Source organism: Silene latifolia, chromosome 2 (genome assembly GCF_048544455.1).
Source record: "Silene latifolia isolate original U9 population chromosome 2, ASM4854445v1, whole genome shotgun sequence".
Taxonomy (NCBI): domain Eukaryota; kingdom Viridiplantae; phylum Streptophyta; class Magnoliopsida; order Caryophyllales; family Caryophyllaceae; genus Silene; species Silene latifolia.
Genome location: NC_133527.1, coordinates 192388805 through 192404106, shown reverse-complemented (window position 1 = coordinate 192404106; position 15302 = coordinate 192388805). Strand labels below are relative to the sequence as shown.

Sequence of the window (15302 nt, the reverse complement as noted above, 5' to 3'; positions counted from 1 at the left end):
CCACACAAAAAAATATTACTAAGCCTTATAATAAATTTTAATAAATTTATTAAAGTAGCCTTAATATTAACAATATAAATTAATAGAATTTAATTATGATAATCCTACATGGAAAAAAATTAAATGTATTTAAAGTTGTCTTTTAACTATATATGCACGCGTGGCTTTTTCTTCGCTTATGTAGCTTTGTCTACGTGGCCTTTTAAGGTTACCCTTTTAATATAGTTTTATAGATAAGTGAGACGATGATGAATAAACCGAGTCAGGGCAAGGATATATGCAGACCAATTGGGTATTATGGCGGGGTCATGTGAATATGTAATACCCACATCCGTCTCACGACCTCTAACTTATGGTATTTTTGCTACCCATACTTATCCCATTACATGTGAAATCAATACCCGCATCGAGGTGAGTGTGGGAGTCCGAACCGCTAAAATCCGTCCCGGTGATATCCCTAGTTAGGCTTGATTGGATGATTAAACCAAACCAAAAAATTATAATGAGACCGGTTCATGTTATCTAGGTTACAAGAATTACTACCAGTTCACCACCATAGTCCATACGCTTTCTAAGCATAAACCCTAACACTAACAAAACCCCTAATTTCACACTTTCTCCCTCCCCGCTCTCTGCTCTCAAACCTCTACAACAATGGCGAAAACTAGTAACAGCAGCAGCAAGAAGAAGAAGAAATCAAGCGCACGCCCTAATTCCATTTCCATGAAGCTCAAATCGGATAAATCCGTTAAGGATAAACAAAACCCTTTCGAAACTATCTGGTCTCGCCGTAAATTCGACATCGTCGGTAAAAAACGCAAAGGCGAAGAACGTCGTATCGGTCAAGCTCGCTCTGTCGCCATTGATAAGGTACTTGCATAGTTGCTTTGTGTTTGATTCGAATTTGATTGAATTTGTTAGGGTTTAATTGAGGTTAGAATTGATTGTGTATTTATTTGATTGTGTATCGGATGTTGAATGAATTTGCAGCGAAAAAAGACGCTGTTGAAGGAGTATAATCAAAGCAGGAAGGCGTCGGTGTTTGATGATAAGCGAATTGGGGAGCTGGATGAAGGTCTTCCTGAGTTTGATAAGGCCATTTTACGTTCCCAGCGCGAGCGTCAGGTTGTTTTTTTCTATCTGATTTCTGCTAGTTTGCTGTTGTTTTGAGTGTTTTGGTGTTTTGATTATAGGAATGCATTGCTTTGATAAAGCAATTTTGCGTTCGAAGTGTGAGCTTGAGGTTGCTGGTTTGCTGTTTCGGGTTTTGGGTGTTATGATTAGGAATGCATTGTTTTGTTGTTATAGGTGGTTTTCGAAATTGACCGTTGGTTATTTGTGAATTGGTGATTGGAAGATGTGAAGTATGAACTTTAATGACAATGATGAGGATTGATTTGTGACTTACGGAGAATGTTTGAGTACGAGCTAGACGAAGCTTGTTTAGATGTATTGGTAATTTGACAATAATGTACTAATGTTATGTTGCTCTGTTTAGCCTTTAGTGTATCAAGTTATCAATAAGCTAGCTATAAACAAAAGATATCTAGACTTGATGTCTTCTTGTAATGTTGGTTTTGTTTCGAACAAGTCTTACACTGGCCTTGAAAGAAGTCGATTGGAATTTAGTAGTTATTTGACCTCTCACATTGTCATGGGTGAACTATATTTTCTGGTTTACTTTTAACAAAATCTTTCAAACTTGTGACTTTACAGAAGAAAATAAAGACAAGCAAGTACACTTTATCAGATGGAGAGGAAGATGAGCTTGGGGTTAATGGTGGGCAATGGGATGACTATGATGAGGAGTTGGAGCGCGGCAGTGATGACGAGGCTAATGATAGGTGTACGTAATTAGTATTCTGTGTCCATTTTCTTTGATGTTTTATTTTCTTTGAACACAGTCTTTTGAAGTACAGAAATGAAATAGAATTGAAGTAGGATTGCTAGTGGTGATACGGAAGAAGGGCTTTGGTATATGATAGTTGATGAAATTCAAACTATAGGGGCTTAGTGTGACAATATTGTGCGCGTTTCAAATCATGCTATGAAGAATGAAACTAAGTTGCCTTTTGACTTCTATTATTCAACATTGTGCATACTATTTTTCTGCCTCCATGCTTTTTAGTAGGGACAGAAATGAAATAAAGGAAAAGAAGAAGGTAGTTACGGTTGATACTTGATAGGAGAGAATCTGTCTCTGTGTCTGTGTTTGTGTTTGACATGTGAGTCAGCATACTTGTATAGATTATGACTTTAGTTAAATGTTTAGATTTAGTAAGCTTGTATCGTATGCCATCATCAACTTCTACATATTCGCGGGTACATTATGTAGTTAGCTTTTTCTCTGCCGTCAGGTTATTAATTTTTTCCGTCGCTGGTACACAATACTTGCTGCTAAAGGCATGTTTTGATGTTTCTTTGTTGGTTTGGATATCCAGATGGGTCTAGCTATTTGAACCAACTTAAAAATATTGATGCACAGAGGTCCGCTGTTGGAGACGCAGGCGCGGGGGAGGATAATGTAAGACACTGTTATCAAATTTCATATATGTATTTAGTTTTACCTGTGTCCATCAATGTTCTTCCTGATTCCATTTTATACTGTCCACGAATGATCTTATTTGAAATCTTTCTTTCATTGAATATTCTTTGTGGTAATTATAGTTTCCGACCCCATGTTTTTCACCAACTTTCATATCTATTCACATATCCAGCTTCTTATTTGTGCAAAACAAAGTAGGAAGATATTTCTTGGACGGAGGGCATAAAAATAAGTTTTCTAAAGTCAAAGTGGTTCCTTTTGGTTAAAAACTCTTGACTCTTTGTATCAGTACAAGTTTGATTGCTTCCATTATTCCAAGTGTTGAACTATATGCACTTATGCAGACAAAATAAATTCCTAATTTTAGTACTCTGAAGTTTTTGACTAAAATTACTGTGCAGAGGCCGAAGAGCAAGAAGGAGGTTATGGGCGAAGTTATGCAGAAAGACAAGTATTTCAGGGTGAGTTGTTCTTCCTTGATGCTGCAGAATGGATGATACTGTTATCTGCTTGTTTTGATGTTTGTACTCTATTTTTGCCCTTCTTGGCTTCTTCCTTAAAATATGTATGTAGTAAATATTTTTTTGAAATGGATAGAGTAATTTGTTAAATGTTTTTCTGGGCTGGATTCGACAAAAAATTTCAATGTATGGTGATTTTTTATGACAACCCACTTATGTTCGTTTTAGCATATTAATGAATTGATGGGCAAGCACAGTAGTTAGTTTTCCTTCTATTACCCCGTTTTTGTGAACTGCCACATTGTTAAAAACATGGTGGCCCGGTTCAGCTGTGGTTTTTTTCCTGTGGGGATCCTTCATTTGCATCTCTCCGCACATGTCATCTGGCGTTATATATAGGAACATTGGTAGGAAGTTAGTATCTATTGCTATGCTGTATGCCTTTGATTATCCTGATAGGCCAAATGCTTACAATATGTGAACTTTATCGGTGCACTGCTATTAAGCAAGTAAACATTGTAGGTTCCACCTTGTTACTTTCTTTATTGCCGAGCTTAATGGCTTAATGTGAGTCGCTTTATCCAGCTTTTATTTTCGAGGAGATTGTCTATTAAATTGCTAAGCGTAATTGGATCTTTCTAATTCTCTTTTACTATTCTTTTTGCTAGGCCAAAAGAGCAATGGAGAAAGAAGAAAATGTGGAGTTGGTTGAACAATTGGACAAAGTTTTTGAATCTTTGGTTCAGTCTCAAGCTTTCTCATCCCTTACGCAACCAAACAAGTTGAATGCTTTAAAAGCCCTTGTGAACCCAAATTTTTCGAAGGAGCTTAAGAAAGAAGAAGCTTCATCCGTTTCCAAAATTCATAAGCAGGTATTGTACTGTCATTTTTGGGTGGAGAATTCATTTCACTTCACCTAAGAAGTTATACAATTTTTGGCTGGAGAATTCCTAAGAAGTTGAGATTATTTCTATCTAGAATAATTAATTTGAGCAATGTTTTACAATTTTTAAGAGCTTTTCATTACAAAATTTGGCCGGTACAAGTTATAACTTGTTCATCTCGGGTTCATCGCGGGCTGTATTGGGCTGAGTTGGCAGATACCTGTCATAAATCGGATCTTGGATTCTCGGCCGATACTTTCCCATTTTTTATTTACCCGATACATCTCGGGATATCTCGTATCGGCCGCCTTCGATACCGATGCATCTCGGGCGATACGATACATCTCGACCGAGATTTTAAACCATGACATGTTGTTTGTGTTTGAGGATTGAGAGTATGCTGCAAATCACGCTGAAAATTTACATGTTTTACTTGACGTTTTCATGACATTGTTACGTTGGCCTTTTTTTTTTTTTTCTGCCCCTATTATATTTTCTTAGGTTCACATCACCAGGGTTTGGAGTAAGAAAATAGAATTTAGTTGAATCTTTACGGTTTAGAGCCGTACCGATATTACAGTTCTTTGCTTCTTTTTGCGAAAAAATAATGTAGTTTCTGGTTTTTGCAGGACGGACCTGATGAATATGACAAATTAGTTAATGAAATGTCGATGGCAAGTCGTGCTCGTCCATCTGATAGGACGAAAACACCAGAAGAGATTGCGTTGGAGGAGAAAGAAAGGTTAGAGGAGCTCGAGGTATGTTTATATCTGGTCATTGAAGTCAATATTATGAGTTCTAGTTGGTGTGCCACTGGTTGCACTTGCAAGTATTATTTGTTCTAATTTATTTTTATTTAAACTTTTGCTAATCTTGCGTCAAGGGGACTTTCGATTAATATAGGGATGTGAAGTCGGAGAATAATCCAAACTCAAAATTTATCTCGGCACTCTTATTGTTGTCTTTTCTACCCTTTGCTTTGTAAATATTTTGTGTTAACCCTCTGACAAGTGAGGCATCATTGTCATGATATTGAGAGCATCTTTGGCCTTATTTTTCCAAATGCCTTTTCTTTTGTAGAAAAGAAAAAAACTGTGTTTTTGATGAGTTGGTGCGTTGTGGTCAGGCTTAAAAATAATGCTGATAATTTTAGAAAGGTTTGGCCTAATTTATTTTCATCATTGTTTTTATTTTCAAAGCGTCTTGCTTGTGACGGTAGTGACCCTCTCACAATATGCAAGTGGGAGGGCAAGTGGGGCGCTCCGCGCTCCATATTTGTCCCATTTGCCCTCCCATTGTGTGAGAGGGCCACTATCCGTCACAAGCTTGTGACGGATAGTGTCCGTCACAAACGAGAATTTGTGTTTTAATTTATTTTTATAATTTGTAACTTTTCTTTCACCATTTTTTTTTCCAATCACATCATTTAACAAGTAATTTTCCAGTTAGAATATTTGGACACATGTATTTGATTTTAAAATACACAAATATTCCAATCAACTGTCAAAGATTTGATAAATGATGACAAATGAAAATAAAGAACGTGGCTAGTGCACAGTTTTGGAAGCAACGGCCTACAAAACCAAATTAGTGGTTCTGTCTTTTTAATCAATATTTGATTTTCGGGCTTTTAAGATACTTTCTAAACTTTTAAAAAAGTGCTTGTTTTGCTAAACTAGGAGTTTGTAGGGCTAAAAACACATTAAAAATTCAGGCGAAACCCATATTGTTATGTTTGTGTTGTATTCATGTGTGTTATATTAATTGGTATATAACTGAATAAGTGAGTATCAAGTGCTTCAATTTCACAATTTTAGTTTTTGCCGACAAAAGGTTTCTATGTGAGGTAGTTTGTTGCATTCTATATGAATATGGAAACGATAAATTATTTAGCTCTGAAAAGTCCAAACTCCTTCACTCTGAGAGTTCGTTTCACACACCAAATCAACTGTTTGACCTAAAATTTTCAATAAGGCGCAGTCTTCTCCATCACTTGTACCATTGATGATTTACATGTAGCTGTGGTGTCAGGCTGAGCATATATGTTTAAAGTCCTGCATAGCGTATAAAAATCTGTTACTTGTTTGCTTGATGGAACTTCTGCAGAAGCCTTTTGCTAATCTTTCGTTTGGTTATACTTTCAGCAAGAACGACAAAACAGGATGCTTGCTAATGATGATGCCAGTGATGAAGAGCATGAAGATTCTGAAGGTGTTGGAAATCCATCTGCTAATAAGTCGAGTCATATTTCTGGTGATGACCTTGGTGATTCTTTCACCATTGATGAAAAGCCACAAAGCAAAAAGGGATGGATCAATGAAATTCTTGAAAGGGATGATGCTGAAGATAATGAGGATGAATCAGATTCTGATGATTCGGGAGATAATGAAGACACTGAGGGGGAAACAGAAGAAGGTGAAGAGATTGATGAAGAGGGGGAGATTTTGAAGGACTGGGAACAAAGTGATGACGATGTTGATTCTGAGGATGAAGACGAATCAGATGAAGAGGCGGTAGGAGAAGACAAAATTCATCACAACGTTCGGAGTTCTAAGAGGATGGCAAAAAAGTGTATCCAGTCAGATTCAGTCAAGGCAATGGTAGTTACGAAACAGTCTGTTTGTTCTAAACAGGAGCTTCCATTTACAATTGATGCTCCTGCCAATGCGGAGGAGTTGGACCGATTGTTTAGAAACCTTTCTAATGAAGACATTATTGAGGCGATTAAGAGAATCCGCTCGTACAATCGTATTGTCCTTGCTGCTGAAAATCGAAAAAAAATGCAAGTATGTGCCATCTCTCACGCCTTCAAACATTTACTTATATGCGTTTCTGTTACTTGGTGAATGCAGCGTTGACGTATGTGTGAACTATTATCAAAGTATGTTGTCCTTTATATGTAGAGGTCTTGGTCAGGTATTTCAGATCAGCATTGGGACTGGGTCTGTTAGTTGGGACGAGACTCTAGTCATGTTGTCTCGGGCCCAACTGGTTTGATGATGCTTTTTCTGCAGTTTGCTTCTGGCTGTTGATTTGGGGTTTCTGTCACGTTTGTCAGTTATATACAGTCTATTGGGTTAACAAGGTTAAGGCCAGTCATCTCATATTTGGATCTTTGAGCTAAATTGATTTTGATTTATTTACTGGGTCTTTTCCTATGTTACTCTGACTTGGGTATGAGGGTATATATCCAAGTGTCGACTAAAATTTTGAGATACGGAGACCTCGTCCTAAAATGAGTATGCAGCAAAGTATTCCAGTTATATCGAGTATAATGGAAAGAAGCTTAACAAGTAAGACTTAAGGGGGCGTTTGGTTGAGGGAAAGGGACTCATTCCCTTACAAGGTGTTTGGATACACTATTTTTTCATTGCCTTTACCCATATTTGGGAATGGCTTTACCTCCTATACCCCCACCCCCTAGAGTATCAAATCTCATTCCTCCATTCCCCCATTTACATTAGCATCCAACACCTATACCCACCACACGCCGCCGCCACCCAACACCAATCGCCACAAACATCATCCTTGTCGGCACCACTGACACCGCCTGCCACCGGCGAGTCTAGCCTCCACCCCGTCATTGTTTCCTCTTTATAACCACCGCACGGCCTAGTCGTAGTTTCCCCTCACCCTTCAAAATTTGCACCTCAACCCCATAACCACCACCCAGAAATCAAGCCCATACACTCGAAATTCCTTTCCTTGCCCCTTAAATCACCGGATCTAGTGGTTTTGAGGGTGGGGGAGGGAATTTCGAGTGTATGGGTATGATTTTCGGGTGGTTTGGGTTCGAAGTTCGAGGGGTGAGAATGAATGTTGACGGGTGAGGAAGGGGCCGACGGTGGTTTCGGGCAAGGGCGGCAGTGTCGGGGTTTGACTCTGATTGAAATGTCGATCATGGTGGTAGTTTTGGAGTAAGGTGGGGTGGTTGGCGGTTTTTGGGTGGTTTTCTTTTTCCTTTACTTTATCTTAACCAAACAAGGCTAATGATCAAAGGGTAACCCATTCCTTTCCTTTTCTTTCCCTTTCTTGATTCCATTCCCTTTCCCCTTTGCCAACCATAAAATCATCAAATATGATACTAAATGCCTTATAAACCCGTCTTCGTCTACTTTGTGGTGCAAGCTTCACTAGTTCAGTTCTCCTAGGAGACGTGTTGGACCAATAAGTGACGGGTATAGAATCCATACTCATATCCATGTCTTGTCGTGTCGTGTTGTGTCGTGTCTTGTCGTGTCGTCTTCAGGTTATATATGTATCAGGTGATTGTAGTGGTAGGGTGGTATGTAATGGCTAACAAAGATACTTCAGTCTCTAAGCATAAAGTAATCAAGCAGTGGAGGAGTATAGGGTTGAAATGAGAACTATTCTTTATTTCTCCAACTATGCAATGCCTTTATTGTGTACTATTTATATATTATATAGAATAATGATATGAAGCCGGTGGACTTCAAATCTAAATGACAATTTATAATGTGTTTTGAGTCACTTTTCTGCTGGTTGCTACCATGTTTTGTTAGGCTTCAGCTTGCCATGGGATTGTTTCTAGGCCATTTTAGTTTTTGTGAGGTCATGACTGGGTGATTTCTTGGGACGGGCTAGCTTACGGCAACTCTGACAGTGATCCTATGTTTGTGCTTCTTTCTTAACGTTGTACTGTGGAAGGGTATGTCCACTTTGTTGTAGGGTGTTTACCTAAGGTGATGCTGTTTCTTTCAGGTCTTCTATGGTTTACTCTTGCAGTATTTTGCGACATTGGCAAGTCAAAAGCCATTAAAATTCCAACTCATCAACATGTTGGTCAATCCGTTGATGGAGATGAGTACAGAAATTCCATATTTCTCAGCAATCTGTGCTCGTGAACGCATATTTCGGATCCGGACTAAATTCTGTGAGGACATTAAAGATCCAGGTTCACAATCAAGCATTACACTTGTTATACTGTGGGACTACTATATAACTTGAGGGTCTTAGATTCTTAGTAGTTGATAGTTTGAACTATTGCGCATAACTTACGCCTCTGTTTTTTCTATTATATGTAGATAAGAGCTGTTGGCCTTCTCTTAAGACCCTGCTTTTACTGAGACTTTGGTCTATGATATTTCCTTGCTCTGACTTTCGCCATGCTGTCATGACCCCTGCTATATTGTTAATGTGCGAGTATTTGATGCGGTGTCCTGTTCTGTCTGTTCGTGACGCTGCCATTGGATCTTTCTTGTGCTCCTTAGTTCTTTCGGTATGTCATCTTAATCTTAGCTTTGCTTCCGTTGTAAAATTGATACCGAGTTTAATGCTTTTCTTTTAATGATTGACCTTGTTTAGCGACTTAATCCTATCGTAGCTAAACCTTGCTGTTGTATATTTTTCGTGCTCACGTATGGATTCTTTTTGTTGGGTGATAGCTAAAGGCTAAAAGAATTCATACTTGAACCCTAAAAATATACACACAAAAAGTCCAAGTCCAAGTGTCGGTCCCGTCGGACACGGGTACTCTGACGTCCAATTCATATCCTTGATTTTATTCTAATTCTCTTGTAAAACTATAAAATATTCAAGTTTTTTCTTGCGAAGCCAATAGCAATGGATCACCCGAGACTCAGTCAGAGCTCAAATCTTACCTTGATATTGTGTAAAAACTTTTTAATATCTGCCGCTGTTATGTATTAACAAATTATTCTAATGGTCTACTTTCCCTAGTCTGCCTTTGGTGATAACATCCCATATAATGCTTGCGTAGTATTATTGTTTCTTTATTCTTGCACAAACTGTTTGTTGTGACTTGTTGCTTATTTGGTTACTATGGGCTGCTGACTAAATTTGTATATGTAGGTGACAAAGCAATCCCAAAAGTTTTGTCCTGAAGCCCTAACCTTCCTGAAGGCACTACTACATACGGCTATGGACAGATCTCAACGGTCCTCTGAAGTTTTTCAGGTGTTTTTCTTATGATTTAGATTGATAGTGTAGTATTGTAACTTTGACTCAGCTTATAGCTGACAGATGATTTGATGTTTTTTTACCCCCGTTTTTCATTCCCTTGGTCAGTTTCTGGGTTGCTTCTTAATCTCTGTTGTATAATAAATGAAATACCGATGTTTGTGTGTGTTTGTCTTTTCAGAAGTTTTCCCATCTTCTAGAGGTCAAAGCACCCATACCATTGTTGTGTGTCCAAGAACCTGTGATGGAGATTCAGCCTTTAGATTTTCTTAATATTATGACCTTACCTGAAGATTCCTCCTTTTTCGACACCGATGTTATCAGGTTAGTCTTGCTCTTTTTCATCTGTACCGTTTTCAAGGATTGGCAGTCTTTTACAGGTGCACACAACTCACTTGAGTCACTCCAAACATCCCTGCTTGTCAGTGGTTTAGCTGCCAGTTGTTTAGGTAGCATTACACAATTAGATAACCATATAATAACTGTATTGTGCAAGACGGGCTTTGATGAGCCTGAAAGAAACATCTTGATACGGATAGAGTCCGTGGGTTAGGATCACTATGGTGGGATGACCGCTAATTTCTTGCATTCATCTAAAACTCTGTTATCATATTGCTTGTCCATCCTATCTTTATATCTTAATTCTGTTGGTGGCCGAATGACTATTGGGTGTATGAGATTTAAAAATCAAGTAGAAAAGTATTCACCAGTCATGCTATCTGTAAAATAGAAACAATGGATTCTGAGCATAATAATAAATAAAGGGTTTTTCTAACGTGTGCCCTTAGGGCACACATTAATAAACCAAATATGGAAAGATCTACAACATATCCTCATGATAAATGCAATTATAAACTTAGTTTTACCATAATTAGTGAGAATATCCTATGAATCTTTCCATATTTGGTTTATTAATGTGTGCCCTAAAGGGCACACATTAGAAAAACCCATAAATAAATTTGTGAATGCCATTAGTTTCATGCAAGAGAAGTATGCATGATATGTACTTAATGGTTTTAAGAAAGTGTCATGACTGATGGACTAAAACATGCAAGAGAAGAATGTCATTAGTTTCAATTAAGTTTTGCATTCTTCTACAATTATTCCTGCCTCCTTCCAGCCAGTGATGGTTAGCCACCATCCTAGCTTTACTATTATGATAGTGCCTCTTTAGCGATGTTACAAAATTGTTTTGGGCAACAACTTTTGCTTGAAAGCAAAAATGTACACTTCATTATACAAACTCCCCACTTGTGTTTTTGTATTGGTCCCAAACTCGCCATATGTTTTTATAGTATGCTGATATTTGCGGTTAAGAATTAAGATAGCATGATGATTTGAAGTCTTTAGACGAAAACATTGACGTGGACATTCTATTTAGATGCACAAAAGCAGAATGCTGTTACGATCCAGCCATATGGTTCAATAATTCAATATGAGTAACATCCGCTTCGGGATAAGCTGTAGTAGAGGGTTTGATATGTACTTGATGGTTTTAAGCGTCATGACAGTTGCCACTTGAACATCCGTGGCTGGCTGTACTTGTACAGTTGTACACTACCAGAGGCTTTTATTTCTTGTTTGTGTCTAGCTCTGTATTCACATATGCATATACTGCATTTTCTTTTGGTTCTTTTGTTTGCACGCATGAACATGTACATGAAATTTAAGTAGGTTGCAATTCTACGATAGTATTTTATCGTGTAGCTCCATGGAATGCAGGGTCGGTGTCCTTCTGTCAGTGGTGGAAACGCTCAAGGGATTTGTTAATATTTATGGAGATCTTAAAGCCTTCCCTGAAACATTTTTGCCTATATCAGCATTGTTAATTGAAGTGGTACACCAGAAAAACATGCCTGATCCTTTGCAAGAAAAACTGAGAGATCTGTCGGAGCAGATAAGAACAAAAGCCGAAGAACATCACATTTCCCGACGACCTCTTCAGATGAGGAAAAAGAAGCCAGTACCCATCAAATTATTGAATCCCAAGTTTGAAGAGAAGTAATATTTCCATCAACCTTGATGTTATTTTTTTTTGTTATTTTTTATAAGAAAAAATAGGGAGCACACGGGTATTTAAGCGGGTATCTAACCCAGTAATCCTGATCATGAGTATCACACACGGCTAAGCTAGCTGCCACCTTTTTTTCGTGTAATTGGAATTAGTATTGATTCATCCTGTAATAGGAATGCTAATACGATTGTTTTTCGTAGTTTCATGATAGGTAAAAGTTATGATCCTGATCGTGAGCGAGCTGAGAAACGAAAGCTTGCTAAAGAATATAAAAAAGAAGCAAGGGGAGCAAAACGTGAGCTGAGAAAAGATAACCATTTCCTACTCGAGGTTAAAGAGAAAGAGAGACAGAGAGCAGAGCAGGAGAGAGCAGAGAAGTATGGTAAGGCAAAAGCTTTTCTTCAGGAACAAGAACATGCTTTCAAGTCTGGGCAACTTGGAAAGAACCGGAAGAGAAAACGGTAAGCTATTTCTTCTATTTTTGCAAAGGTGCAGCAAAATTTCGAGTCTATTGACTAGTTATAAATTTCGTAATTTTATTATAATAGGCTAGATAATGAATTTTGTAAGCGGACAATGTTTGACTATCATCTCTTACGAATGAAAGAAATCAAAGTTGAGATTTACGGAGTCTATTTATTAAATTGTCTGGAGTACCTGGAGGAGAATATCCCGCTGATAAAAGGGGATGCTTCTAATAAAAACTCGATCAATTATTTTTGTTACAAAGACGGTCAGATCCAGTGTCGTCCTAAATATAAGCCTATTATCTTCTGATAATGTTTTACGTGCTTAAATATAGGACCAAAGTTTATAATTAGCAGCTCTTATGCAGAACAAATCACAAGCGTGCAAACAAATAGGATCACGAAACTGTAAACTAGTGAACGAAAATAACAAGACCTGCTTTGTGATCATTCAGATCCTAAAAGTAAGCAAACATTCGAGTTATGGTGCAGTAAAATATTTCTTCCATATTTTGTCAACGAAACACCAAATTTGCAAATGACGGTATGTCGAAAGGTAAAGCTCAATACTGAGCTGTTTGTTATGCCAAGCTGTGAAATCGTTCCGTCAAAAAGGAAGTACCACCTAAGTCCTGTCGATTTAGCGTTACTATCATTGGATTACATACAATATGGTCTCCTCTTCCGAAAACCTCCTGATTTCTCAATTTCATCTTACTTGAAGAAGCTTCAACATTCCCTATCTCTAACCCTTTCACACTTTTATCCGCTCTCGGGACGACTTGCCACAGAGAGGTATGCAGATAAGCATTCTTGTTGCATATATGTCGATTGTGATAAGGGTACTCATGGAGCTCGGCTCATCCATGCTTCAGCATTAGATCTTACTTGCTCGGATATCCTCTTGACTAACCTTGATGTTCCTTCTATTGTTCGGTCCCTCTTTGAGCTTGGTGAGAGGGCTATCAATCATGACGGTCACACTAGATCGCTGTTATCGATTCAGGTGACTGAAATATCAGACGGTGTCTTTTTAGGGTTCTCAATCAACCACAGTGTAGCCGATGGGACCTCGTTTTACCATTTCATGAATTCATTGTCCGAAATAGTTATGGGATCATCAGATATTTCAAATGTACCCGTTTTAACTTTAGACCACCCAATTGTTGCACATATGGACCGGCCGTTATGCTCCCATATCTCGAACCACGCGAGTTCATAGTCCAACCCGATGAAGTCGATCTAAGGGAAAGAGTATTCCATTATTCATCAACATCAATTAAAAAGCTCAAGGAAAAGGCGAAAGCCATGGTTGAGTCATGTACTAGTATTAATTTCGTCCCTGAAAACCTTTCTTCTTTTCAGGCTCTAACAGCACTAATATGGATATCCATAAGTCGAGCTCGAAATCTTTCATCAACAGAAAAGCCGAATTGTAGATTGATCGCTAACCTTAGGCCACGGTTTAAGCCGCCTTTGTCAGAAGCCTATTTCGGTGTCTTTGTTTCAGCAGTTAACAATATCACCGAGGTGGGCCAACTACTCTTGAATAATCTCGGTTGGGCTGCCGCACTTCTTAACCAGGCGGTAGTGGCCCAAGACGACAACGCAGCATGTGCCTTATTCTCACAGGCCTATGCTAAAGGCCCAACAATGGTTCCCCCTCGATTGATTTCAGAGGGCCGGCCTAACCCCGTGCTGATGATGGGCTCAACGAGATTCGACTTGTATGGGCTTGAATTCGGGTTAGGTAGAGCCGTGGGCGTTAGATGTGGGTACGGAAACAAAGCCGATGGGCTGGTCAGAGCTTTCACTGGGCCGGAAGGCGAGGGTAGTGTAGAGCTACAAATATGTCTAGCCCCTCACACAATGAATGCACTTTTATCTGATCAAGAATTCATGAGTTTCGTCTCCATGACTTGATTTTCTATGATTTTCTTCGCTTTCACTTTATATGCAAATTCTTGTATATGACCGTCTTAAATAGTTTCACGCGGGACTAACCCGAAACAATCTCATCTTTTACATAATTTTGTAATTGTGTCGATGAATAATTGGCATGGTACGATAATATGTTATTGTTCTCCATTATTCATTACGAAGTTCATAAATTAAAACATTTAGGTTGATCATACAATCTCCATAAGCCTTAAATTTTTCGACTTAATTAAGAACATAAGCTATACTTCTCTCATCGAGCAAATGACAAACAGGAACAGTTCCAGGTTTCACCTTAAGAAGTTGAAAGGAAACATGCTTAGGATTCCAAGAAGATGTATCCTTATGACACACACCGACTGCATCCATTTTCTTCCCGTCTAAATCAACCATCGAAATCTTGTATAAAACCGTCTTTTTAAGGTTATGGCAGTAAAACACGGCGTATGGATACCCCGACTTATGGCAAACCATACTAACATCACTTTCGACTTTCTTAGCATTCACAATTTGATGAACATTTTGTATGTTTTTCTCTACATACCCTTGTAATGTCGACACGTTGTTTCCGACATGGGATGTAACATGGTCTACCATGTCTTCAAGTGTAACTGCACAAAGCTTATTTTCTTGAGACATTGCTTTTGTCTCACAAGTCTTGATTGTATCCTCCATTATTTCCGCACCTGTCGAATTTGGTTTCACCGCGAAGATGCCTAAAATTATTGGTAACTTTTTTGATGAGAAGGGTATTGATTTTGCTACTTGAATTGGCAAAAACTTGGCATTATCTTCGGTTTTCATGAAATTTAACTTGAATGTTTTTCCAGGGTGGATTAGATCGGTTTCGAGGAAATAGATTGGATATTTTGTGGGATTTTCATGAATAGTTTGAAGCGAAGCCTTCTTGTAAAACTGAATTGATCCGACTTTACGGATACTTGACTCCAGTTCTTCGGATAGCGTAAAACCCTTTTGGATTATATGGTTTAGGACATCGTTGGCATTCCCATCCGATCCTGAAAAATATGTATGAAAAATACGGTCAAAGTG

General features: G+C 38.4%; 3 protein-coding genes across 5 annotated transcripts in view; 2 read left to right on the top strand and 1 right to left on the bottom strand.

The window, feature by feature from the left end:
- Nucleotides 1–429: 429 nt before the first annotated feature.
- LOC141644075 (uncharacterized) overlaps nt 430–15302 on the top strand; it is a 121701-nt gene continuing 106828 nt past the window's right edge. Inside the window, exons 1-14 of one of the 2 annotated variants that reach the window (XM_074453513.1) lie at nt 430–870; nt 991–1125; nt 1717–1846; nt 2442–2524; nt 2947–3006; nt 3675–3878; nt 4520–4648; nt 6035–6676; nt 8613–8805; nt 8936–9129; nt 9723–9827; nt 10012–10154; nt 11553–11831; nt 12045–12566. In XM_074453513.1, coding sequence (XP_074309614.1) covers nt 655–870; nt 991–1125; nt 1717–1846; nt 2442–2524; nt 2947–3006; nt 3675–3878; nt 4520–4648; nt 6035–6676; nt 8613–8805; nt 8936–9129; nt 9723–9827; nt 10012–10154; nt 11553–11831; nt 12045–12309 — 2778 coding nt within the window. In that variant the 5' untranslated portion in view covers nt 430–654 and the 3' untranslated portion in view covers nt 12310–12566. Of the gene's footprint in view, nt 871–990; nt 1126–1716; nt 1847–2441; nt 2525–2946; nt 3007–3674; nt 3879–4519; nt 4649–6034; nt 6677–8612; nt 8806–8935; nt 9130–9722; nt 9828–10011; nt 10155–11552; nt 11832–12044; nt 12567–15302 lie in introns of those variants that run through there. The other variant, XM_074453514.1, reaches the window with a different exon arrangement.
- LOC141626866 (uncharacterized) lies at nt 12785–14265 on the top strand. Its single transcript, XM_074440464.1, has 2 exons — nt 12785–13446; nt 13677–14265. Exons 1-2 carry the CDS (start codon nt 12850–12852, stop codon nt 14232–14234), a joined length of 1155 nt encoding a protein of 384 aa, XP_074296565.1. The 5' UTR covers nt 12785–12849; the 3' UTR covers nt 14235–14265.
- LOC141644077 (BURP domain-containing protein 3-like) overlaps nt 14312–15302 on the bottom strand; it is a 34470-nt gene continuing 33479 nt past the window's right edge. For both annotated transcript variants that reach the window (XM_074453518.1, XM_074453517.1), the window contains exon 3: nt 14312–15268. In XM_074453518.1, the coding sequence (XP_074309619.1) occupies nt 14475–15268 (794 nt within the window). In that variant the 3' untranslated portion in view covers nt 14312–14474. The remainder of the gene's footprint in view (nt 15269–15302) is intronic.

Coding starts and splice junctions, on each gene's coding strand:
- LOC141626866 (XM_074440464.1), top strand. CDS start 12,850: ATGACGGTATGTCGAAAGGTAAAGCTCAATACTGAGCTGTTTGTTATG. Junction 13,447..13,676: donor GATCATCAGATATTTCAAAT/GTACCCGTTTTA, acceptor TCTTCTTTTCAG/GCTCTAACAGCACTAATATG.